We start from the raw sequence: 26,459 nt of genomic DNA, 5'->3' as shown, positions 1-26,459 counted from the left end.
TGGGAAGTGGGTGGAGGCACAGACTGAAATGCTCTTAGCCAACAGATTTCCCTTCTGAGAGTAAGAAAAAAAAATACTGTAGGATTTATGTGCCAACTAGGAGGCAAGAAAAAAACCAAAGCAGGGAGCAATGCTTGCTTTTTGTGCATGTTGTTGTTGTTTTTTTAAAAAGGATTGCACTGGTGGTGCAAAGGTGAAAGGTCAGTTTGGTCATCTTGATAAAAGGGAGATTCCCAGGGCATTGCCCTAAGGGATCTGGCTGTGCAACAGCTGTAGGGAGGCTGTGTTATTTAGGTCTGAGAGACAGTGCTACTGTATGTGAAAGTATGTATTTTGTGTGGGAGGGGTTGTGTTAGCTGTATAGAAATGCTTTTGGGTGGGTTTGCTTTACTTTAGAAAGTTGAATTTACGGTTAGAAAGGCTTTTCTGTGTCATGTTTGCACAGGAGTTCTTTTAGCATCAACTTGGGATATTTCTCTCTGGTTTGTTACCTGCGTGCTCTGGCCCCAATTCCTCCCAGGTATGTCAATGTTATTTTGCTTTATGTTTACTAACTGTGCTTGTGTGGTAAGTATCAGATGGGTCTCTTGCTGTCTGAAAACTCAGCTGCTTCACTGATTTGGACAGTAAATGAACATAAGTAAGCCTCTTGCACTCCCCTTATAAATGGGGGGGGGGAGCAGCAAATTTTTTTGAGTAGTAGGAAATGAGGTCTGCATAGGGAGCAATCACTGTGTGTCTTCCTTCTCTGTGTGTGTGTTGATTTGCTCATTAAAACTGTTTCTCCAGCTGACCCAAGGCTGCTGTGGAGTGATCCACCTGCTCCAGAGCCACTTTGCTCCAGGAGTACATCCTCCCATCACTCCTACAGCTGCCTGACATATTTCCTTGCCAGGGACTAGTCCCATGCCATTGCCTGGAGATAAAAAAGCTTCCTAAAACCTGCTTTTTTTTTTGTGAACTGAAGAAAAAAGAGGAAGGGGATGGTATGTAACCATTGCAACCAGCCCAGCTGCTCAGCTCTGTGGGCACCTGGAGGCTGGTACCACACTTCCATAGCACCAACACTGTGTGCTCTGTGCACCACCGGCAGGTCAGCGTGCAAATGTGCTGAGCGCTGGGGAACCGACTCAACAGCCCTCCAGAGCCTGGCCATGGCTTTCCCTCTGTACGCCTCCGTTCCCAGGGCTGCGTGTGGCTGGTTTTCACTTGGTGGCAGAAAGTGCCACATCTGCTGCTACCGGTACAACAGGAAGGGTTTTCAGAAAGACTGAAAGATAGGCTCAGCGTTTATCTTGCAATTGTGACAGCCGCTTCGGCACCAGCTCTGCCTCCCTGTCCTACGGGCGATGCACATCTGTCACTGCCGTGCTCTGCAGACCCCAGTTACAATTGCCCTCCCGTCCTGCTGTGTGAAGGCAGGACGCCGTCCTCAGCGGTAGAGATCAGAGCTAAAGCCTCGCTCGCCTCCCAATGCAGATCTGGCATCGGCACGGCCATGCTCTTGACTGTCAGCCTGACACCAGAATGTGGGCTCTTCCCTACGGTGCTGAGCGGATGCTGCAGCCCAGGAAAACAGCAAGTCTGGAGTCCGCTCACTTGGCCTAAGCACAGAGCAATGCTAGTTTCTAAAGCAGCCAGTTTATATAAAAATTCAAATTATGATTTACTGATGCAGCAGTGTAAGGCTTGTGCTAATGTGCTGAGGGACCAAATACAAGCCTTTGTGCTTCATTTTCCTTCTCAAGGGTAGCAAGAGCTTTTCGTCATTGCTACGTGGCTTCACTGCTGCTTGTGAAATGCTCTGGGATCTCAGGAGTGCAACTATCTTACTTTATAATAAAAAACATGCTGTACAGTATGGCATAATGGCACTAAAATCTGTGTTTGCGGTACACTTGCTTTGGTCTCTTGTGTGAAATCAACAGACGGGACGCACATTTCCAGCTGCATCAGGGTGTTACCGGGGAGGGACTCCCGTCGCGCTCCCCTGCAGCACCTCTGGAGGTTGTTCCTCATTTCAATTTGGTTACATACCAGGAAGAAAAGAGCTCAAACTCTCATCAGAAAGGACTTCATCTGTATCCCACCACAGCCGTCAAATCAAGCCCATAAAACAGTAATTCCAGAACACACAATTGTCATTGGTTCTTACCCATATACGGCTTTGTGCCAGCAATGGTGGTGACTTGTATTTCTTTAGTCAGCATTGTGGCAATATTGAAATCGGTGATGTGCACGTGTCCTGAAAGACAGAGGTTAACGTGTAACTTGATTTGCCTTAATTTCACATGAGAAGCAACTTTGAATCAGAAACTTAAATACTCTATGGAAAGGAGTTTCTAGGAAAAAAAAAATATTCTGGTGGGAGAACTGAGAAAATATTTTCAGCTTGCAGGCTGCATAGATCTTGTTACATTAAACATCCCCTTATTTACCCTTTGGGGAACAAAAACATGGAGCTCTCCAAGAAGTCATTTAATAATGATTGTTTTGAGTTTTCCTAAATTTGGGGGGGGAAGAGAAGCGAACTTTTCTCATAGAAAAAAAAAATCCTTTTTGCTTTCTAGCTACTTGCCCTTTGGTGTTCCCAGGTACTAAGCGTTCTCTCCATTTTCCTCTTTAGAGGATGTCTCTAGAATAGAACAAAATACCTTTGGCAGCAAGCAAAAGAGCCTTGCGCAAGAAATTAAAGCATTGTGAAAACCCCCTTGGGGGGCAGGAATGGTTTCTGCTATCACTGCTACAATATGCACAACTGCTGCCTGCAAATGGAAATAAGAGCTGTGATTTGCAGGGATGAGAAAGGAAATGCTCTTGCCTGCTCTTTTACTTGCACTGGTTTTTTTGCAAGCACTTAATTTATTATTCCTTATACACTGAACTCCTATTAGTGAGCAGACCAGTCATGTACAGCAGTACAGGTGATCCATACAAGGCTGGCTTCGCTGAAATGGATTTCTTTGAAACTCGCGGGTTAGTTCAGCCTAACTCTTCATATAAAACGCAGGCAGTCTTTTCTTCCTGACCTCACGCATCTTCTCCTCAGGCACTGAACTTGCTCATCCCTGACAGAGCTGGGCTCATTATCAAAAGTTTTGTATGTTGTGTTTTGCAGACTCATCACCCTCCTCTGCAATAACAGAGGGTGGCTGAATTGCTGTTGTTTTCTCTAAGCGCAGAGATCAAATCAAAGTGGCTTTCTACCGATGGAGATGCTATGACAATACTTCCCTCAGTAACTAGCTTCAACAGCTAGAAATTCACTGCTGCTTTAGTTCAGGAGTTAAAGTAGAATAAAATCACCTTTTTATGTCTAAAAGTTGATACTTTGATAATGAACTCCTGTTGTCTCGTCTGGATGCTATGAAACATTTAAGTAAATCTTTACAATTGTGCCTATAGTCTATATATCTGTTATGAGAACAGTGATACAAGTTTGCCTGCTGCAAATAGCTGATCTAGCTGGGAAAAGCTGGGGAATAAAAGTAGAATTTGTGATTTATCCGAAAAACAGTGTATCACATCCATGTTCCTGCCTGTGTCTCTTCAATGACGCGTGCAGTGTGTGAAGCACAGGAGCCTCTTGCCCGCACCCCGTATTAGCTGTGGCCAACATGCAACATGCACCCTGGAGCACAGGCATCCAAACTGTGTGTCCTGCAGCTGGGGAGGATGGCTGGGCATACGCGTGCGGCTGCTCTAGGGACCGGCTAGGAGCGGATCAGACATCCGTCAGAACCGGGGGAAGCAGGTCTGCCACGCTTGATGCAAACCCGGGCACGTTCAGCGCTTGGGCCGTGAGTTCTCAGGGACAAGGACCACTGGCTCCTGCCTGGCACCGAGCCCTGGTCCGTATGCCTCCCGACACCGCGGCCAGGCACACGGACCGGGCAGGCATGACGCTTATCCAGGAGGCCCTGGGATCACGCCGCAACCACTTAACTTCCACCTACATCTCAGCGTCTGGTGAGGACGAATAAATCCTTCGGCCCCTCCGCAGGAAGTTATCATCCAGCTTTTCAGCGATTTCACGTTCCACCATCAGAGCACCTCAGCCAGGGCAGGCAGAGCTCAGCGGGACAGCGTCCGGCTAACAGCCCCGGGCAGTGGGACCAGCCTGCACCCCCCGGCTCCCCACCGGGACGCAGGTTTCCCTGTCAAATCTGCGGTGCTTGTCAGGCTGGAGTTTGCAGGAAGAAAGGAAAACTTGAGGTTGCTCTGGTGAGCCGTGGGCGCTGCTGGGGGTACGTGAGCGAGGTGTCAGAGCTTGCCCCCTGCACGGTACCCAACTGGTCTGTCAAAAGCATGTGTCTCTCCTTACTGCTTACGCTGCTGTACGAAATCAGCTGGGCCCTCTCTCCTTCAGTCTGCCCAGTGAAGAACGGGCATCGAATCACTGGGGAGTACTTGAGAGAAAAGAAGGGTGTACAACTGTCTTGTCTGGATACGTCCTCTACGTCCTTGCATTGCTTTTTCTTTCATCTCTAGCTCTCATTCCACTTTGTGGGCAGCTGTTTTTGTAAATATGAATCATAAAGACTTATTAAGAATTTGATATTCCAAGCACAAACGTGCCTTTCTCTGGATGCATCTTTTAAATTATTCACTTCAAATAAAGCACACGTTCTATAAACTAGCCCACTTGGGAAATTACCAGATCGAGCCAGTGAGGCTGAGGAAGAAGGCTCCGGACGGTACGACGAGGCTGAACAGCGGCGCCGGTGTTACAGAACGGGGTGGACGGGGCGACCAGGCATGGCAGCTACTGGTAACTGAGAGGAAGGCGCTGGGTGTTGCTGCTGGGCTTTGGGGTCAGGCTTTAGGGCTTGTGTGTTCTGGATTGCTCAGCATCTCTGACTGCAGCCATTTTCGAAACAGCACAGGCAGAGCTGTGCGCTGAGCACCACGTCCTTCCCAAAAACCTGCCTCTCTGCCTCAAATTGGCACTTGCAGATCAAGCCTCTGGTTCTGCATTAAGGCAAAGAATTTTCTTATTATATTCAGCACCTCTGTTACTGCACAATTCCTTCACCTTTCTAGAGCATCTTTTGTGCAAAAAAAAAAAAAAAAAAAAGGCTTCTGCAGATTCAAGATAGCATTTTAAAGAATATGAAACTAGAGACATTAGGAGCTGTGGAGTATGGAGGCTCTCAGACAGACTGTGTCATAATGTTCTTATCCGAGATTAGAGAGCAAATGGGCTACGTGTGCAGTGCCTGAATCGGCATGAACGCACCCACTTTAGCACCGCCCTCGAGAACCTTTCAGCAGTGGTACAAGAAAAAATACTGAGCAAAGCCGTTACAGGGCTTTTGCAAAAAAACCTCTCAGTTTTACTGGAGATACAAACTGAGCTTTTCTTCAATTTTATTAGACAAATGACCTGGTGAAAAATTCCTGATGAATTAGTCACAATTCCTGGAAACTGCCATCTGTTATATTCTTTTATTCCCAGGTGAGCTGTGCTGTCATCGAGCCAAAATGATAGACTTATCATTAAAGGAGGAAATACTTTGTGCTTGGAATGACTGCTGAAGGTGGTCAGCTGCTGAGGATTTTTTCATTGTGGGACCTGACCCAAATCTCTGATGTCAAACAACTGCTTTATTTATTGCACAGAAAGATATTTGCCAGATATTCCACTTTATTTATGGCTCGCTTTCAGCTAAGAAATTAAATTGATATGGTAATACAGAATGTCACCAACCAGGGTGACAGAGGCAAACGCATGAGGTGCGCGTGAAGTTCATGGCACCACATTTCAACATGTGGCATCACGAGAGGCATCTGTACCATCGAAAACCTGAACCAGCCTCCCGCACAAAAATCAGATGATGTGCATGACAGCTCCTGCAGCCTCGTCAGCGATTAACACGAGCAAAAAGGGTGCTGGGGTTTGTAACCGACACGGGCGCCTTTCGGCATGTAAACCAACGGGTGGAGGAGTCACAGCTGGAAAGGAAGATGGGCCACAGGGCAGAGTCAGGGGCAAGAAGAGTCTAAAAGGAAGGACTGGAGTCTGATTGCTGAAGGTCTTCAGGTGCTTCTTACTCTCAGGGGACTGGTCTCAATCAAGAAGATTATAAAAAATTGATGTTAGCAAATAGGATATATTTTGTGATCACAGCTGTGAAAGTCTGGTGAAGGGAGGGGAGAGGGAATGGGGAGCTGAGGCTCCATTCCACGGGGAAAGAGATACTGACAAACAAGCACAACCTCCTCGGCTAAATAGAGATAAACATGCTACAGTAACAGTTCTCTGGGGACAGGAAAAAATTGAACTGTGTGCGCACCAAGCTTTCTGTATGCATGAGAGGACACAGCTTTGCTGCCATGGGTGAAGAAAAGAAATACTACAAGTAGTAGTTGGAAGGACACTGAAGTGAAGGGTACACCCACAGAAAATAACTCTGCAACCTCTGCAACAGATAGTTAAAACATCACAGCGAGCAGAGAATAGGCTCAAAAATCAACCCAAATTGCAGTATCATTATAGAAGTTTGCAGGTTACATCCTGCTGAGCAACTGCAGAGACAAGCTGAGCTTTTTCCCCTCCGTTTTTTCCCTCTGTGGGGGAATGCTGACCTACATTTCCGTGGCTCTAGAGCTCCCAGCTCCCTCCTGGGGGGCTCTGTCACCCCAGTCCTACGAGGCGCAGGGGTAGGGCAGTTCCTGGAAGGTGGTCTCAGGTCACTGTGTCCGCTGGTGAGGACTGACCAAACCCATCCCGCACCGCACAGCGCCGGCTGGGAGCCCGGCCCTGGATGGCCGAGCTGGGTCACGTCGCATCGGCAGACGCCGGCGGGAGGGAGGACAGGTCCCTGCGTCCGTCTGTGCACGGAGCGACAGCAGGACAAGCACCAAGTGAGGCAGGAGAGACGCTACTGCACTTGGAGGCAGAAGCAGCTTTGCTGACAGCTCCTAAATAAGTAATTAGCTAGCACTTTGAAATTAGAGGTCATACACAAAACGGGAAGAGCCTGGGCTCGGGTGCTGCCAGGCAACCCGAGTCACACACACGAGCCACGGCAATTCCTTGGGAGCTTCAGCATCTCTATTACAGCCTCTGAAGAGACGATGAATTCAGATACGCCTTGTCCCTGCACTGACTCCTTCTCTTCGAGCACCTTGCTGCAGTTGCTAATGAAGATTTCTCACAACAAGCCAGTTACATGAGTTTTCAAAAAAATATAAAATGACAAAGTGTTTTTCTAATGAGTTAAAACCTAATAAATATCAGACAACTCTTCACTGTGAAAGCTTTTGCCAAGACAAAAATGTGTCTAGAGAGCAATGCAAGAATATAGCTAGAGTTTTGCCTGAGAAAAACACTAAAGAAAATATGATAGCAACATCTATAATATACCCGGCCCCAACTCCTCTTCAGAGCTGCCTCCCAACGTCTAACGCTCAAGCAAAAAGAAAATACCTGAATGAAGATTGTCTGTTCAACCATAATAGCATACATTACACACAGCCTCCAATTACCTGAGCATTTCCATGCAAATGATTACGTTTTGAGCCGAAAAGGTCTTAAAGTAAGGTCTGTTAGGGCCACTGTCGGGTCAGTCAGCTGGGGGGGTGCTGACCAAACACTAAGGCACCCCCTGAAATACCGCAGCATCACAGGGTGCCCAGCGCCCTGAAGGTATAAGACGCTGCCGCTCAAAAAGCAAAGGACAGCAACCAAAGCAGGAAGGGATGGTCCCATTCCTAACTGAACTGAGGGACATAAAGCAACACAAAACGAGGAGAAAAAACACAAAATGAGGACAAAAACACAAAGAGAGCAAGCACCTACACTTCGACTTGGATGTCCTGTTTCTGACTCTGCTTTTATGCGTACACACCACCACAAAGCAACTGGCACTTACCACGCTCATCCAGTAAAATGTTGTCAGGCTTGATGTCTCTATGAAAAGAGGCAGAGAAGGGGAGACAGCCATTAGCCTAGAAAAGTGACGGGAAACACGGCTGCAGACGCTCTGGGGAAGCCCAGGCTCTGGAGGGACAGGCGTCCAGAGACGTCATGCCCGAGAAGGTGTCTGCTGGGGCTCTTCAGCTCTGATGTTCCTGCAGGGTTTGATTTAGGTGTAAGAGAATGACTAATCAAACGACAAAAGCAGAAGTGGTGGTACGGGGCTATGGCTGTGAAGGCTGCTGCAGTTTGAACTAGCAGCACTGAGGTAGTTAATCTGCAACATTACAGCTTCTTTTTATTATTTTCCTCCTTTTACTTCTTAATCTGTTTCAGTACTATATTGAGAGCTGTTCCCCATTTACTCAGTAAAAAGAAAATTATTTTAACATCTTTGTTCTAGAAACAAATGGGTTTCCCACAGGTTTTGTTCCTGGAAAAAAACCCACAACAAAATAAAACCCACAGCAATGCTGTAGGGAAACGCTTTCTGTTGAAGGGAGAAGACGTACACCTGATACGCCTGCTGTATCCACCCGAGTGACTTTACAAGACATTACCTGGTTTTAATGAGCTCATTACACCGGCCCGAGCCGGGCACCTGGCCACTTAGTGCCCCAGGAGACTGGCCCACGGGAATAACCCTGCACCGTCCCGATGCTTCCCACCCGGCCCGGGGGCTCAAAGTGGAGAAACGAGCAGGTTTAGGGTTTTATCTTTAAAAATGCAATCACTAAGATAAAGTTTGAATTCACCTAGCCACCTGGAATCACAAAAAGACAATATATCTAATTATCATGTAATAGCTTACAGTTCTCTGGCATCTTTTCACCCAAACTACGTCCAGTGGGTTATAAGCAGCAGTGACCTGCCTTGTGCCATCCCCCATCACGCAGGTGACAGCAGGGACAGGCGTCTTATCGAGACAGAATGGGGCAGCTTCAGGTAAGCGGGTGGGTTTTTTCCCTGTAAGCTCAGCAAAAAACTGTGCCACAGGTTAGAGCCAAACAGTCCAGGTGGTCAGAAGCACCAAGGTATTTAATAGTGAAAAATGGTGATGCCACACTTGGTATTTTTGAGAAAACACTAATTTAAGCAAAAACTTAAGGAAATGTTTCAGCAAAAAGAGCTTGGAAAAAAAATGGATTCTTTGAATCCCTTGATACAAAAATATTTACAAAGTTTTGAAAGGAACCATAAAGACAGGGGTTCTTTTCTCATCCAGTTTTCATCCTTTTTTTTTTTTTTTCCAAATATTATTTTTAATATTTCCACTGGGGTCTTTTCTGATCTCACTCAGTCTGGTATGCAGCCTATGGAATTACACCAGCACAGTCAGATCATTCCCAGGATGCAAACAATGAACAGGGTTAATTTTGTTTGTTGATTAATTGTATATTTATTTTTTTAGGAACTGGTTATACCATTTCCTAGCCTGAAAAAAGTAACAAATATTTCCCGCTCTTCTACAGTGGGTGGGAAATCATCCCAGCCCTCAGCCTGTGTTTGCCATCTCTGCCCAGCTCAGTTCAGGGAAAATAAGCAATCGCTTGCCTGTCTCCTGACGTTCCCAATCTCAGTTGTTGCAGTGCAATTGACTCAGCTGAGTCACTTTATCAATCTAATACTGTCCCACTGGGTTAGTGCTAATTAAACAACTTGCATTACAGTGTTAATTAAGCAACTTGCAAATTTTACAGGCTGCCATACACCTTTTGTTGTACTCGATTCACCTTAAATACACATAGCTGCTTGAAACACACATCGCAGCCGAAACTTTAGCTTCTCCCGCCTATATTTACAAATAACCCTCTGGGAAATCCCTGGAGTTTTGCCCTTTGGCTGTCCTTCCGTGCCTGCCCTTACACCGCAGCCATAGCAGGATGCCAGCGCACCCCTCGGCGATGCCGACGGCTATGCAGCCGCAGGGACACGGCTCGGAACAGGGACCGCAGCCCCCGGGCACCCCGCGCACCCGTGGCTATCACGTCTTTCATCGATATGAGGAACAGTCTCCTTCTCGTGCTGACTTGTTCTTACAGCACCGAATCATGAAAAACCTCTAGCCCCTTAGTCCTATAACATGGCTACTAATTGTAATACTTTACTAATAGAGAAGGATTTCTTCCCTTACACCTGTGCCCCACTCCGTTTGTTCAGGCCAAGCCAACAGCGTGAGGATTTACCCCTCTGCCCAGGACAGAGGCAGCCGAGTCTGCATTTCATGATGTTTAATTCATGCTCATCCATTATTTGGTGCGGGTGAGCAGGTGCCGGGCGGAGGCGGCCAGTGCAATGCCCCCATCACCGCACGCCGGCTTCGTGTCCCGCACCACAGCAGCGCCCGCTGGATCGGAACGGGGCAGCTGGGATGGCCTGCCTGCCAAGATCAGGTGCATCAGGGTAGAAATCTATGCAGGTATAAAACAAAACAAGTAGCATAAAAGATGAGACCCCTGAGAACGTGGGAACTGTCCCCAAGGAGGTCTGGCTCCGACCGAAGCAGAGCAAAACCTCTCTGGGGCTCTCCACAACTGCGGAGGACGTGCTATGGGCACGCCAAGCGTCCGCCTTTCTGCTTTCACATCTCAGAACCGGCAGCCAAACCCCACAGACGTGAACAAGCATTAATCTTCACCAGCCCTTGAACAGCATGTTCCTTCCCTTACTAACAACCAGGATCATTTTGATTTTACATTTCGTACCATGCTTTATTTTTATACCCCACAGGAATGCTCCTTTGGAGTGGTATCTGTAAGTGAGATAATCTTCTCCCTGCCTGTATCAACCCTCTGCTAGTCCCTCCCTGTTCATACCCCCTGTTAGCAGCTACGAAGTGAAACCCTTGGACCCCCAAGGTTTGCGTTGCCCAGCACGCCAGCAGAAAACAACGGCACATCTGTCCGTCCAGAGCCAGCTCCAGCCAGGGAAAAGCTCTACCTCCTCTGTTATTTTGCAGGTCTTCAAATGACCTTCAAATGAGAAGAGCTCAAATATTTTTTCTCTGGCCATGAAAAATCTTGGTGGCCAAAAAGAAACTCTCACCGCTTCTAGGAAGCGATTTAACCTCACACAGAAAAAAGTGCGTTTGGTCCCACTCCTTGTCTTTCCATGCGGTACAGAGAGGGGCACAAATGGGAGACACCTTCGGGTGTGACAGCAGGGGAACTCTGATTGTCGACGTCTACCCTCCCTGGACCGGGATGGATATTAACGACCTACAGCTAATTAAACCTATGAGAGACAGCTTTTTGCAGGGTCAGCAAACAAATCAAATATGTTGTATCATAGCTATCCTGGAGGGAGAAATAACATGCTCCCTGTTGTATGTGAAATGCTTTTCTCTGAGAAGCCTAGTGTTTTACCTAAGACCAAACGTATGTGGGAGAATATTTTGTTTAGCTCTTAAGCTTCTATTTGTCCTTTCACGTCAAAGAGGAACACGTCTGCCCCAACTGCGGTCTACGAGCATCAGTCCACCTCCGCGGTCCCCAGCTGACCTGTGGATGATGTGCCTGCTCTGCAGATAGTCGAGGGCCAGCACCAGCTCACAGATGAAGAGTTTCACGGTGCCTTCTTGGAACCGCACATTTTGTTGGAGATGGTAACGCAGGTCCCCTCCAAGCAGCAGGTCTACAACCATAAACATATCTTCTTCATCCTGGAACGAGTACCTAAAATGGCATAAGCACGGTTCAGGGATGACAACATTAAAAAAAAGACAGGTTAAAAAGGGACATATGGTACCTCTGGGAATACTCATACTTTCTTGGAACTTTTTCACTTGGTAAATAATAATTTCATGACCTTTCTGTGCTCCATTTCTCGCTACTACTGAACTCCTACCACCTATATTCTCAAAACAATTGAGATGACAATAATTTAGCTTCAGATCTATAACCACGTCAGTGCAGCTTGTACGAGCAGCTACCAGCAGGCCCACTAGAAGAACAGGAACTCAATGTTTTTATGTCAAATTTGTTACTATCAGCCACTTCTAAACCAAAGCCACATCCAAACCCATTACTGCTAGCTTCCTCCCCCTAACAGTTGCGAAGGGAGATGGAAGGAGTCTGGCAGGCGGGCAGAGCTCTCAGGAGGGTTTATCACGGGGTGCGAGTGGCAGTGACCGACCGCACAGACCAGAAAGGGCCCAGGAGGTGTGGACCAGGCACTGTTATTTCGGGGAGGACCTCATACCGACACTTGTTCGCTGCTTGCTTCCTGAATTGCCGGGCAGCGTTCAGTGTGCAGCAGGTTCGTTTGCTCAGCAGTTAGCCGCTACAAGTTAATGAAACGCTTCCACTTAGGACATGTGAGGAGGAAGATGGTACCGCTGCCACCCACTGCACACCGTCCGGAGAGGCTGGCCACAGGCAGTGACTGAAACAGCTGCCGCTTCGGCCATGGAGGGATGCAGCTCCGGGAATCACCCGTGTCACACCTGTGCTGGTGCTCTGACAACCGTCCGTCAAGCCTCCGCTGCCCCAGCCAGCGCAAGATCCCTCCAAGGGATCTCAGAAGATCCCTTCACTTGCTGCGGAGTCCCAGCTGGCCGAGCAATCAGTAACTCAATACAGCAGTGGAAATCCAGCTTGGAGCTCTGGATAAACGCTGTCTGTTCTCCTTGGGGTTCACACTCAACTCTTTCAAGAGGGACATTTCGTCTTCACCAAGCACCCAAGGGAACTGACCACAGGAGCAGTGTAGAGAGGAGCCCTAAACCGGCAGGCACAGCCCTGCCCAGACTCACAGCCAGTACATTATGCACTGGGGGCACTCGGGACCGGGCTCTGGTTCTCCTGGCAGCAGCCTGTTAATAAACTCATTTGCTCAACACAACAGGGGATGCAGCTGCTATCTGCCGTTCCTCTTTAAGTGACCTCATTTGATGCAATTATTTACCAAGTGTCCCTTTGAGACAGTCTAACAATCAACTACGAGCTTTTTTGCTCATGGATTTTTTTCTTACCAATACACCGGCTTCTGGATGTGATGAGCAGCACCATGAACCAGAATATTACTCCACATGAAGCTTGTGCTTGTCTGGAGGGTCAAGGGGACTAACTTCTTGCTTAATTAAACAAGATTCCCCTGAAACCAGAGCCCCGGTCCATGGAACGGACAAGGAGCCCCACCTCCAACGAAGAGCCTTGGACCGGTCCTCGCACACGCGTTCCCCAGAGCACCCGCAGGCAATCCCCACCACTCACCCTGCAGACCGTGCCTCGCACAGCCCTCCCAGCGCCGGCGAGACACACATGCCCGGCTCGGCGGGCGGCATGATGCCCGTCATGCTGCGGATGGCAACGCACCAGCCGCTCCTGACACTGGCTTGCAGCAGGAAAGCGGACCGGTCTGGTCTCAAAGATGTCTCTAACTGACAATGCTGACTTAGCCGGTAAGCAAAGGAGCAATATCTTACCATAAATTAACTAAGAAGGGGTGCTCCAGGCCCTGCATAATCTGCAGCTCCTTGAAAACATTTCTCACTTCATTACGCTCCACGCACTTTTGTTTATTCATGTATTTCATGGCATACATCTTCTTGGTGTCGTTCTTTTGCACAACACAGACCTAAGTGAGCAAAGCAAGGGATAAATCAGAGATGATTTGTCAGCAAATTTAGGCAGGTAAAACAGAGTCACACGAGCATTCTCCAGTGGCTTTAGCACAGTCCACATTGCCAAGTCACAGCTCCACGCACTGACGCCGCAATGCTGGACGTCGCCAGTAAATCCCTCACCCAGTTTCCAGCCAAAGAAATAAATTTTGCAGGGGGGAGGTGAGGGGAAGGAATTTATCACCACAAAGATAGGAGATAGGGAATCTCGCACGAGTCAACGTTTTATTTAATAGCATTAATTTTGGTTGTGTCCGTCCCTCCCGCACCAGTTACTGTTTGGAAGAATTGTTTCCACCACAGAATTAGGGGTTAGACACAGGGGAGCAGCACTTGGTCTCCCTCTTCTTGAAAAGTTTCATTCAGCTCAGCATGAAGCTTGGACTTTGTTTGAGGGGCATTGGGGTTTGAATTTTAACCCTTCGTACAGTTATATTTCATCAAATCTAGAAAGGAAAATTGCTTCAGTCAGAGTTTGTAAAACTGCAAAACAAAACGGACTGTTTTTTCAGGTTTGTTTCCACAACAGTTTGTGAGTTTGGGATGAATTTGCAAAGTTTCAGTCAACCTTTTTTGTTTTGCCACCAAATAAATCTCTTTGTCTAGAGATCTTTGTCACACTCTGCACCTAAGACACCCCCGTTTCTGGCATGAGAGTGCCTTTATGTGAAGAGGCAAATGACCTTCTGGAATTCTGTCATGGAATTCCATAACAGCATAAAACGAACCTATGACTGTGACCTGATGCTTAATAACAAACACTGTGTTTCACAGAGAAATATCCCCTTAAAAAAAAAAAATTGCCAGGCCTTTCATGTTGACTGTAGTTCATTATTAAGATGCATCATGATGTTCAGCATCGCTTCGCCGGGGAATCTTAGAAAATGCTTATCCAGAAACATAATGAAATTCAGCTCATTTGATTTATCAGTATCTCATTTTAACCTCCTGTAATATAATTTGTGGCTACGGAACGGATGAGGAATCAGGCTGTGATTCCTTCTCAACTGCCAGGAGTTCAAGCTCAGGTCAAAGCTCAGTGACAATGCAGGGGTTTATTTCTTTACTCTCATGTAAGCCTCCAATTCACCCATTTCTCAGTTACATTTCCAGCTGCCCAAATGGTGATTAATTCACAAAATACTTACTTTTCCAAAGCTGCCCTTCCCAATAGCTCGCAAAATTTCAAAATGGTCGAAGGTGACTGAAAGAAAGAGCAAACATTCAAACATTAAATGGCTGAGCAACCATTTGATGGTAGCACGTTATTTCTACTTCTTTTTGTTTTCCTTAAGATACGAGCTGAGAAAAACGAGGGATACCCTAGCAACTTTCTGTTGCATTTGGAAATTTGGGTGCTGTTTAAAACTTGGTGTTTAACAGACTCTTTTTCTTTCCAGCTCAGCTGCAAAGGCAAGTTCCCTGGGTCAGCCTTTGTCAATGGCAGATCAGGCAAGGAACCACCAAGCGAATGTTTTCACTCTGCCCTGCCTGTTGAACAGGAAAGTCTCATCTTATTCCTGCTGAAATCTAATGCAAAGAAGTTTAGTCCAAATGTTTATACCACGTGAAGATGTAAACGAGCAGCTGGATCTTCGTATCGTTGTGGTATTCTAGACAACTGTTCGATAACTGTGCAAGGTGACCACAGCAACCCTGAGCACAAGCTTCGTTGCCCCTCAGCATCCAGAATGGCTATTTCTGCTCAGAGGGAGACAGAAGAGCAACAGCTTTGCAGACCGTGCATTGAAGTGGGGAGGAACGTGAACGTGCATTTCAATTCCCCTTCTGGCCTCTGGCTGGGACATCTGCACAGCGAGGGAGAACATTTTGTAAAGGCTAATCTGAAGGACCCTACGTAGCAAGTGTTTCTGACCAGCCAGGACGAAGCTGCCTCTGTTTCACCTCAGGCAATAAATAGATCAGAGAAGCAGCAAATCAAATTACCATACAGCAAACACAGATTAACTGTACCGGGTTTAAACCCTGCTGCCGATTGCTGGATGAGGTACCATAGCAATGATTATCGAGTTGAATGTTCTCACGCTTCCCCAAGACAGTGGTGCAGCAGCGCCGAGCCCAGCAGCCGTCAGCTAAGGAGAGGTGACGTGCGGGGATCTGCTCCTTAACCGGCCCCTGCGGCTGAACCAAACCGCATGGAAAGGCTCGTTCAAGGCATCAGAAAAAGGCCTCTGAGAGACTTATAATAACTCATCAGCTTTAATTAGTGTGACCCCTGGAACGGAGAGATACCACCAATGCGATGGGCTTGAAATCACAGAGTTCATTTGCCTTGTGCCCCTCGTTTCCCTGCCAGCAGAAGTGGCCGGACACCGCGGCTGGAGCCAGGGCTGCGGGCAGACAGCGTGGGGAGTGACGTCCCCCCGCGAGGGCCATGGAACCGGCCAACACTGCGTCCACCTCTGCCTTGCACACCCTGCGGCACCCTCCATTCCCTGTAGCCTGCTCAGATCTTCCCAGACAGCTCTCACTGCAACGGAGCTCAGACGTACTCGGGCTCTGGCTGTGCCAGGCGCTAAAGCCAGTGCTGGACCCACACACCAAGTGTCCGGTCATTGGGGGAGCAACAGGTGCTGTCAGCTCCAGGTCTTGTTTTCACAGAAACACTGCGGTGTGAGCAACTTGGGTTCAAGCTGCAAAGCTTTCCCACTCTGTGCTTTCTGAAACCACAGGTTGTCTGGAAAAGTGCAGGTCTCAACGTAATTGTCATCTGCTGCTTTCTTCATTAACAGAACTGGGTGGCACAGAAACCAAGAAGCATTTGTCCCCAAAGCTTTTTATCAGGTGAGATTTCCAGCAAGGAAGCTGTTGTTAATCACTCTGCCACAGCAACAGACGAATCCTCCTCGTTACAGACTTGCGCGTGATGCCGATCAGAAATAAACCCATTTTCCTCGGTGCACATCCTGCCTGTAAGCTAAGACAAGGACAGCACAACAGACACTTACTAGATCCTTGCCACCACACACCTATAGGGAAGTGTACTCACACTTTGCTAGTGGATTTTTTTCTTTTTAACAAATTGCATGTATTTTCCAAATAAATCAACCAGGCAGACAGGGTTTCATTCAACATAAACATGATGCATGAAGGTCAAACTGCCTCAGCCATACGGCCCGCTGAGCCTGCCCAAACTTCCTCCAAAAAACAGGCTGAAAACAGCCACTGCGTTCCTGGCCAGGAGTGTAATACCCACGGACTAACCCATTCTCAGAATAATTTTTTAAAACAGGCACACTAAATTAAAAAATTGTCCTTTTCATTGCCATTACCTTTTCAAGCAGGATGCCACAATCTAACCAAAGCAAAGTTTATGGTTTCCAGCTATAGCACTTGGAAAAAAGACTGGGTTTTAGGCACAGAAGTCCTTTTTCAAACCTGGAATAACAGCTGCAAATATCAGAGCTAAATACAAGTTGATAGCAATTGAGTTGAACTAGATCTGTTTACCAGTGAGACCATCTGAGAGAAGGGTAGTGGATACCTGCAGAGTGAAAAGGGAGAGCGAAGATGCTTATCACCCGCAGGGAAAAATGAGAGGGGAAAGAAGTGCTCTGTGCCCACTACGGAGAGGGGAGCTGCAGGAGTGACACGCTGTACAACACGGCCCACGACGGCGGGGAGTGGGGAGTCTCAGCTCCCGGGCGTTGAGACCCCGCACGGGGCTCTGCGAGGGGGGGGCAGACCACGAAACGCAGGGCTCCAGCCAGACATTAACATCTGGAACAGCTGCAAATCCCAAGGAGTTAAAACTGGCAGGCAGATTTTGCATGTTAACACCCTCTATTGCCTTTTAATAGGAATGCTTTCATGAACATGTTAACACCCTCTACCTCCTCGTCTTTTTATATTGATGCTTTCATTAGCATTTTAAACACGGGTCTGTAACTGAGCTGGCTGTAAGAAAGCTAAATTGTGTACTTTTTACTTAAGACTCTCAAACTAGGTACAATCACATTTTAACCTCTCGCTGTTTTAGCTTTCCTATCATCCCAGATTTTCACAGTAAGCCAGTCCAGAGCCTCACTTCCAAAGAGTACTGAAATTTGTGGTGTCCAAATCAGGAACCAAGCACATGCTCTTCATCCTGAATCCACCTCTACAGATTTGACAAGCCTCATTTCACTGCCTGATGGCACCTAAAACAATGAAAAAGCCAAAGCATTTGCCCTTCAGGGAGAAAATTCATGTGATATGCCAACTCAGACAAATTACGTTTAAGAGATGCCAAGGAAGATAATACAATTGCTATAAAGACGCAACTGAAGCATAAGCATGAAATACCATTTTGAAAGCAGGGGTTGTTTCTAAACCCAGGTTCAAGGAACAACAAAAAAACCACAGAACCTAACCAGCCACAAAACCCATCCTTATCACAGACAAGGCAACCCCACCAAAGCCCCCGGGCTCCATCTGTGACGGGGAAGTCAACGATTCGGGGGGCTCAGGTCCTCCCAGCCCTGTCGCCCACCCCAGCACAGCTAGCACACCACCACACGGTCTGATATGACTCGTCTTCCCTTCGTCACTGTAATTTCCCCTGTTTTCATTATATTCCCTCCCTCCCTTCTCTGCTCTGCAGCCTCAGGAAAACAAGTGCTAGCACTAGATCAGGAATGATAACGCAAGTTCCCCTGTATCGGGGAGCTGAACCCAGCGCAGATCCAGGCAGAGGCACAAAGACACGTCTAACGCTCTGCTCAGTCCCGGGGCAACGTAAAGACAGAACAGCTGACGGTGGGCGAGAGGGGACACTGGCAAAGGGCCACAGAATGACGTACATCCATTTCACCCAGCCGTTGTCCTCGCTGGACGTCTATTTCTGCTTCATCTTCCACCAAATTTGGCCAGCCGGGGAGAGTATCTGGCTGCCATCCTCCGGGACGCTTTCCACACCCTTTTGCCCAGAAGCAGCACAAACAAAATCTGGCTTTTAGCACGGTCTCATCCTGAGTACTCAGGGAGTTGAGATCACCTTGCAGCACTGAACCTTCTGTCTGATTATTACATTTTCTTTTCATCTCACTAGCTTAGTATCCACAACCGCACCTACTCAGAGGAAATGCTGAGAGAAAAATAACACTGCCATCCCACTTCAGCCGAAGGCAAACAAAGCCCCTTTGAGAACTCCATCTTAAAAAAAGAAAGAAATCTTTGTGCCACAGAAAACAGTCAAATTATAGCAACAGCAATTTGGAAAAATATGCAAGAGGCGTTATGACTATGCGTGCATGTCAAAGGACGACAGGGGCCCGAGCGAGACGGGAGCCCTGCCGCCCTGCTCCGAGTAGCTTGTCTCTGCGCGGCAGAAGATGTCCCACACTCCACGGAGCGAACGGCCGACCCGTGGGAGAAGGGAAGGAGCCCACTGCTGAAGGACGGAGGCACAGGGAGGTGAAGTAATTTGCCAATGGCTATTCAGAAAACTACGGCACAATATAAATCCAGATCTTTTCAGCCTCGAGTCAGCTCCCTAACAACCCTGTTTTGCAAAAGGCTTCACCTTATTGCAACTGTCTGAGTATTCTTCAAGATGTCTTTTTTAAGCAAATTGAGAGGTAATGAGAGAAAAGAAATCACTGAACATTACAGCACGGTTCTCTGAGAAGCAGACCCAATTCTTGGGTGCAATGGCAAAAAGCTCGTTAGACCGGGATGTTTCCTCCCCCGGCAGTGGGTCCCAGCAACGCTCCCAGCGAGTGGCATCTGGCAGACAACTGCCCGACCGGCAGCTGCACCACTCAACTGCCAGAGGTGCAATTTGGGCTGTGAGGAAATGGGTGCCTTAACCGGCCACGCTGCTGCTGCTGGTATTTACACAGACCCCAAAGGAAAAGCCGCTCTGTGGCACAGCCAAGGGTGGGAGCGCTCTCCTCGGCCGCAGCCCAGTGAAGCGACCTGCCGGTGTCACGGAGCAGAAGAGCCATTGTGCTGCTTCCTGCTGTACCCATTTCAATTTTAATTGAAATTAGAATAAGGACAAGATTGTGACATCCGAGGTGAAACAGTCTCTGGTCACAAATTTGCCAAGATAATGGAAAAGTTAATAGGGGACATCCCCATTTCAGCTGAATTTCTCTCTTCCCAGTATATTAAAATATGACTAGTTAGAGAAAAAAATGTGCTACCAGTTTTTAAGTTTGGGCAGGGCCATGAAAGCACAATTGCACCGGTCTGGACACTGTGTCTGGGTGCAGGGGTGACCCCTGAGCCCACTGAGGCTCAACAGACCAACACTGAACCGCTCAAGATGGTCAGGACCAGCCCTTCCCCTTGACTTGCAGCACGACTCACAAATGCACCGAGCATGGGGCATAGCACTTCACACTGGGAAAGCCCAGTGCCCTTTGCCGCAGAGCTAACAGGGGCTTCACACGCTGCCAGGTTTTGTTTGCTGAAACCAAGCCCTTTCCTAGCACAGGACTGGCTCTCATAAGAAATCACCTGTCCAAGAAGATTTACCGCCCCAAGGACAGTCAGCCTGCACAGGTCACTGCATTGCTCGGGGTATTATTTATTTCTCAGTCACAGGAGCTGGTACCGCACGAAGCATGTCGAACCCAGAGAAAGACTCAGCAGAGAGACCAGCCACCCCAAGAAAAATTCAATTTGTTACAGTCAATCTCACAGCCAGGACGTATCACCCCAAGGAAGGTGATCAGGGAAAAGTATTAGTCGTCCTCTGCTAGCACAAGTAGTCATTTATGAGAAATGCCGATACTGAGCATTTAGATGCAACAGGAACAAGATCTCCAGGAAAATTTCACAGCGTGGATTTCTTTTGCATTAAAGTAACCGGGGAAAAATTTGAAAAACAAAGAAAAAAAAAATCACAAGCAGTTGCATGAATAATTTGGGAACAACAGCCGATTTAGCCAAACACTGGCATCGTGGCACAGCAGTGCCAGAGCGGGAGGATGGAACCAGCTCTCTCTGAGCCTGGAGGGCGACAGCATCGAATGCAGACCCCACAGTGCAAAATCTTCTCTGCGGGATGCAGAGGTGCGCAGGTCTGGGCCAGATCACAGCAGGGTGGCTCAGGACAGCGAGGGGGACACGCTGCCACACAGAATGACTTTTCCCTTCCCCAAGCAGTCCTGTGCATCAGCAGCCGTGCACGGAGACCAAAGGGTGGGATAGCCACAGCCTGTGGCTACTCGGGATATAATCGCTGCATTTCCAGAATGAAATCGCATTCCTCCTCGAGACCTCTTTCCTCAAGGAGCTGGGTGAGAAAGACCAGGTTTTGGCCAATGTCCCCTCCTTTTCCCCTTACGCCCCCAGTAATCAGAATTATGTCCTCCCTGATTGGGGTTCTTATCTTTGGGACAGCAGTTTATGAGTTATCTAGGTTCTAGTATATTTTACTTTTATTTCTATGCATTTGTATTTATCTACATATGCATTTTATGATTACATCCCAGTGAAAGCCCATATGGCAGTCAGCAAGCAGACTCATGCAACAGGAAATATATTTATGGACCAATCTTTTAATGACTCTCTGTAATCTTGGCAGCACAGTGACACTGGCCTCCAGTACCGCTCTCAGCCTTTTCCAGCCGGTCAAGCCCCTGTGCTGCTCTCCCAGTGACCACGGGCAGAGCTGCCCAGCTGGGCAGTCACCAGGAACCTTCTCTGCTGCTGCTGACCAGGACTCTCTCAGTTGCCCTCCCACCGAGCCCAAAGCAGGGATGGGAACACGCATCACTCAAGCTGTCTTCCCACCACACTTCCTATCAGTCCTCCCTGTGCTGTGATCTCCAGAACAACCCTCCCCTGCAGCCAGAACAGCACCATTTCTTCCCTGCCTTCAAAGCACCTGGCAGTGTCCCGGAGCCATCTCTAAACCCAACCTCTGCCAGCAGTTGTTCTCCCCATGCCCAGCCGCAGGGAGGGGAGGTGAGAGGAACACCTGCACACCACAGCTCTGCAGGAGACCGAGGGCTCGCTGCTGCTGCTGCTGCAGACCTCGACGTGCCTGTGCTTAACCAAGACGTCCGGGCACTTGCAACCCCAGCACGGGAGCTGGCCACGGCTCTTGGCGTCACGGTCCCTGCTCTGGTGGACTCTGCACTCCCAGACAACAACTAGGAACAGTTCTTACCATCTTCATTTTCATCCAGGGATGGTGACTTGCTGGAGGTGTTTGCTCCCATGGTGCGTTCAGCCCAGGCTCAGATCTCTCTGCTTCTCTCAGTTACGTTTCCACCCTCGAAGCCGGTGCCTCCAGGACTGTGTCACTCCCGGCAGACCTGGGCAATGTTCTGCTGGTGCATCCTGGAGAAGGCAGGAGGCAAAAATTCATCATCATTCAGAATTAAGAAGCATTTTGCAGCTGGACGTTCACTGCTCTGGAGACAAAACTGAGTGTCTGGGAAGAAGCACGTTATAATGGAGTTTACTAGAGAAACCCAGTAACGTCATAGCCTTGTAACCTCGACCAGGGCTGCTGCCCACTAAGGGAAGTGCAGAAACAGATCAAAAGATGTGAGGATCTGGCTCATGTTTGCTGTATCATCCAACATACTGTATTTTGCAGTTTCAATGATGTTATGACTGATTTAGAGATGATAAAGCACAACTAATTGTAGTGAGGTCAATATCCAAAATCAATGGATACAGTGACTTGGCTAGATAAAACCGGAAAGGCACTTTTGACTACTACGGTCACATGAAAGTGTAAAAGCTATATAAGAATAAATTCAAAGTGTCAGCCTTTTGATTCAAGCTGTTACGGAAGTCTTTCATTTGGGATGAAAATCATCCTTTTTTTTTTAAATGGAAAGATTTCATTGTAAAATCAAGTTGTGGTTATCATTCAGTTTCTTCAAACAAATTTTTGGATATGAACTATGAACAAAAAAGAAAAATCTTCTGATTTGCAGTTCAGTGCTGGCTGCCGTTGCTGGTTTTCCTCTTACACTGCAGAATGACATGTCAGTTCATTAACAGACAACACAGAATTTTCCAATTCTCCTCCAAACATGTGTGTGTATATGATTCTGTATAGTTTAGTGACACTCAAGATAGCTCGAGTGATCTTATATGGGTACAGTAGCAGTTTTATTTTTAAAGCATTTACATGCAAGGCACCTTTATATGCTTATTTTGATACTGGCATCCCTGTAAAATACAAATTTAGTTCTTGTTGGAAGTCCAAAACCCTAAAAGAATAAAATGAAGGAGTAACAGTGCAGCACAATCTGGATTTTGTCCAGCCTGGACTGCTCTCCAGGGCATTCACATTTTCATTGAACGTTTAAGGACGCGATGCAGCCTTACTCATTTTTCGCAGATCTATGCTCTGGAAACACAGTTACTGAATAGCTTCACTTTTTTAATGTAAAGTAACAAAACCGTATTATTGAAGCACAGAAAGGAGAAATTATAAAAAAAAGTTGGAGAAGAAAGAATTACTGGGACAGTCTTGGGAACTGGGACTGCCACGGGATGCGGTGGGTTCCCCACACCAGCACACTCAGCTCCTTCTCTCCAGGTAACTTCACCTCCACCACTCGGCAGGAACTCAGCTCTAACCTCACACCCTGAGTCAGGACGATTACCTTAAAGCAAGTGCCAAAGCTTGCCTGAAGTTTAAAAGCAACCCCGATATTTGGGTGTCTTCCTGAACTGGGCTGCAGTGATGGAAAACTCATCCCCAATATGACAATCCTGGGAATCCAACTGTGGGTCAAGCTGCAGCAGCTGCCAGCGATGATGGCTGACTGCAATGGTATTCATCCTCCCCGCGTCAGCGGGCGTTGAGGTCCCCCAGCACTCCCCAGAGTGTCTCCCAGCACTCCCCGGAGGCATCCAGAACAGATCAGAGCCAGCACACACTCTCTCCAAGGCATTTTACAATCTCACCTGCAACCCGCCCGTGCTGCTGCTGTTGTTCACGTAGGTCTCACTGTTCCCAGCAAAGAGCAGGGGAGTTTGCATTTCTCGAAAGGCAAAAAAACCGCAGTGCAAACTATTAAAAACCCTAAAATCTTGATTTCTCAGAGAACTGAAGCAAGATCCAACAATAAAACAAAGGAAGCAGCAATTTACAATCCCTACTGGTGCCTCTGAAGGGAACAGATCGAGCATTCAGTCTGAAGCAAAGCCACACCAGCACCTCTTCTCAAGCCCCCAAACATACTCTTCAGAGGAAAAACACATCTTCAGATGCAACAGCCATACATCAGGTTCGCATACTGATGTTTCTACATCACAGTGATGTTATTGGTGTCAACTAAGGTCAGCTGCTTGTATGGGAATCTGTAGCTTAATTTATTTTTGACAATACGTCACTACATAAAAGCTATGAGGAAGGAGCACAGGTATTCCTTGAAGTTAAGCTACTCTGAGTAATAATTACTAGGATTTGTATCTTTATAAAGTGTACCCAGGGCACAGTAATGATACATATTTTCCTGTTTCACATTGCAAAGTCACAAAACAATTAAATTCATTACTTTTGGTCCAAGACCACCAATTCTTTCACGTTAACTCCGTGCTGGGTCAGACCACTCGTTCCATGAGCAGCGTGGCAGCGGCTCCACTCATCAGTGGTCCCGGGGGCTCATCGCCCAGTCTGGCGGCCACGGCGGAACTGTTACAGGCGTGAGAGCAGCCGCGTGGGAATGCCCCGGCTCCCACCTCCAGAGCCAGGCAGCACACCTTCGTGTCACCAAGCTTATTTTATCCTCAACACATAAATGTAAAACCAAAGCAAAGCAGAGCAAAAATAACCACTTGAGTGCCGCTGCCAGGGCTTTACGCTCGCACCGCAAGCGGGCTGTGCTCTCTAATGAGGAAAAGAACTCAGCAGGACTAAGGAAAGGCTTAGATGTTTATGTGAAAGGCAAGCAGCTCGTTGCCTTGTTAGAATTATCACTGACGGATGATTACTGAGCTTCCTCGAAGAGGACCACTGACTCGGAGGGGTTCACAAATAATTTCTCCTACCACCTCTCGATTGCCCAAGTGCTGCTTAAGGGCGGGGTGCTGCTGCTGCTGTGCTGAACGACCGCAACTGGGCAGTAACGCAGCAATACACGGCATGATCCTGTCACTTTTGTCCCAGAGAAACTAAAGATTATTCTGAACTCCTCTGCAGCCGCAAGGAAGTTCAGAAAGGACGAGCAGGTACATCGGTGTCACCTTCCGCTCTCGCCTTCCTCGGGCAGCGTGGCCATGCGACCTCCCAGCCCGGCAGCGCGTACCCTTCTACGCGCTCCCGCTGCAAACCCCGCGCACCCCGCCCTGCCGCCAGCACCAGCGAACCCCCGCCCAAGCCGCGGGGGAAGCGGATCACCACGGGGCCGAGGCAGAGCCCGGTCTGGAGAGCACACCCCAGGAAGGCACCTACCTCGGGGAGGGGAGAGGCGGGGAGGGGGCCGCGGGCGGGACCGAGCAGCCGCCTGGCCCAGGCAGCAGCAACCTGCGGCGGGAGGAGAGGAGCTGGAGGAGGAGGAGGAGGAGGAGAGGAGCCGGAGGGCCCGGAGCAGCCGAGCAGCCGCCGACCGCCCCGCGGGGTCCCGGCCAGGGCAGCCGCCCCTCAGACGCGAGTTCCCCCCTCGGCGGCCGCGGGAGGAGCCTGCGGCAGCGCGGGCGAAGGCACACGCGTGGGGACGCTGCCACACCCACGGGGGACGCCCCGCGGAGGAAGGTGCCCCCCCCCCGGGTGGCGGCTCTGCCCTGCGGCCGCGGGAAGCGCCGGTCCAGCTGGCAGCGGCTCCCGACTGCAGAAGCAGCCGCGGCGCACGGCGGGTCCGGCCGCTCCTGGGGCAGCGCTTGGGCTGCGCTGCCCGTGACATTCCCCACGGGCGGGGGAAGGAAGGAAGGAAGGAAGGACGGACGGCCCCCCCCCCCCCCCTCCCCGACCGTCCTGCCGCAACGGAAACCCTTCTGCCTTTTCGAGGTGTGCTGCCGGGCTGCTCCCTCTGATGCCGGTCAGGCTGGGCTTTATTCCTTCTTTCTAACTCATGTGACACCATCGATTTTTATTGCTTTTGGGTCAGGCTCTGAAACTCCCCCCCCCACCTACCCAGGTGTACCCTGTCTCAGAGCAAGCAGTTACCCTGTTCAGGAAGGGGTCAGTCCTGCAGGGTGCTGAGCACTCTGCCTCCAGCCCAGCTAATAATTCCCTAACTCTCATCACCACCAACCTCCTTACCTTTCGGGGGACGGCTCACACCCTGGAGTAAAGCAGGGTCCCGTCTGAGCACAGCCCCGGTTACTCTGCTCTTTGTAAGGCCGAGTCCCAGTGGGCACGCCACCTCCTCTGTCCGGACACATTCCTATCTGAAAGGATCTCGTAAAAAGGCAGACACCGCATTTCCCATTCCTTTGTCCATATTCTTTGGGCACTGGCTTTTCCTCTCTGATTCTTGACTGCCTGGAGCAAGCTCAGACTCCTGCGGCTCCTAGGGACAGCAGTCCTTGTCCCAGGGCAGCCAGAAGTCAGAGTAATTATCCAATTTTAGCCCTATTCATTTATTACTTGGAGAAGAACCAACAAGCTGAAACACAGCTTGGGTTCCCCTAAAACTCTCTGAATTTTAGTCAAATGCACCAAATCAAATTGTCTGAAAAACAAACACGCAGGCTGCAGAAGAAGAAAGAGGCTGGATTCACTGCAGAGCTGGACCAGGGGACACTCGTCCTCACCCCCCAGCCCAGAGGTAAGAACACTCACCAGGGCTCTGCAGACAGGCCAGCTCGCTGTCCGGACCCCGACTCCTGTCCCTGGGTGATGAGCTGCACACCCCTACAATGAGGATGGGGATCCAGCAGTTATTGCACAAAAATAAAACAACAAAGTGGCTGAAATAAAAGCATCTCTGGCGGGCAGGATAACAAGTCCATGCCACAGGGAATGTGTAATGATTTATCTACTGCTCCACC

At 48.7% G+C, this 26,459-nt stretch overlaps 1 protein-coding gene across 2 annotated transcripts in view; it reads right to left on the bottom strand.

The window, feature by feature from the left end:
• The window catches only part of STK32A (serine/threonine kinase 32A), a 33,874-nt gene extending 8,689 nt beyond the window's left edge, over positions 1-25,185 (bottom strand). For both annotated transcript variants that reach the window (XM_075766207.1, XM_075766208.1), the window contains exons 1-7: positions 24,922-25,185; positions 21,670-21,842; positions 14,693-14,748; positions 13,347-13,498; positions 11,422-11,595; positions 7,878-7,915; positions 2,156-2,245 (exon numbers count right to left, since the gene is read on the bottom strand). In XM_075766207.1, the coding sequence (XP_075622322.1) occupies positions 2,156-2,245; positions 7,878-7,915; positions 11,422-11,595; positions 13,347-13,498; positions 14,693-14,748; positions 21,670-21,721 (562 nt within the window). In that variant the 5' untranslated portion in view covers positions 21,722-21,842; positions 24,922-25,185. The remainder of the gene's footprint in view (positions 1-2,155; positions 2,246-7,877; positions 7,916-11,421; positions 11,596-13,346; positions 13,499-14,692; positions 14,749-21,669; positions 21,843-24,921) is intronic.
• Positions 25,186-26,459: the final 1,274 nt, after the last annotated feature.

Source organism: Balearica regulorum, chromosome 14 (assembly GCF_011004875.1).
Source record: "Balearica regulorum gibbericeps isolate bBalReg1 chromosome 14, bBalReg1.pri, whole genome shotgun sequence".
NCBI lineage: Eukaryota > Metazoa > Chordata > Aves > Gruiformes > Gruidae > Balearica > Balearica regulorum.
This window is presented reverse-complemented; position numbering and strand designations above follow the sequence as displayed.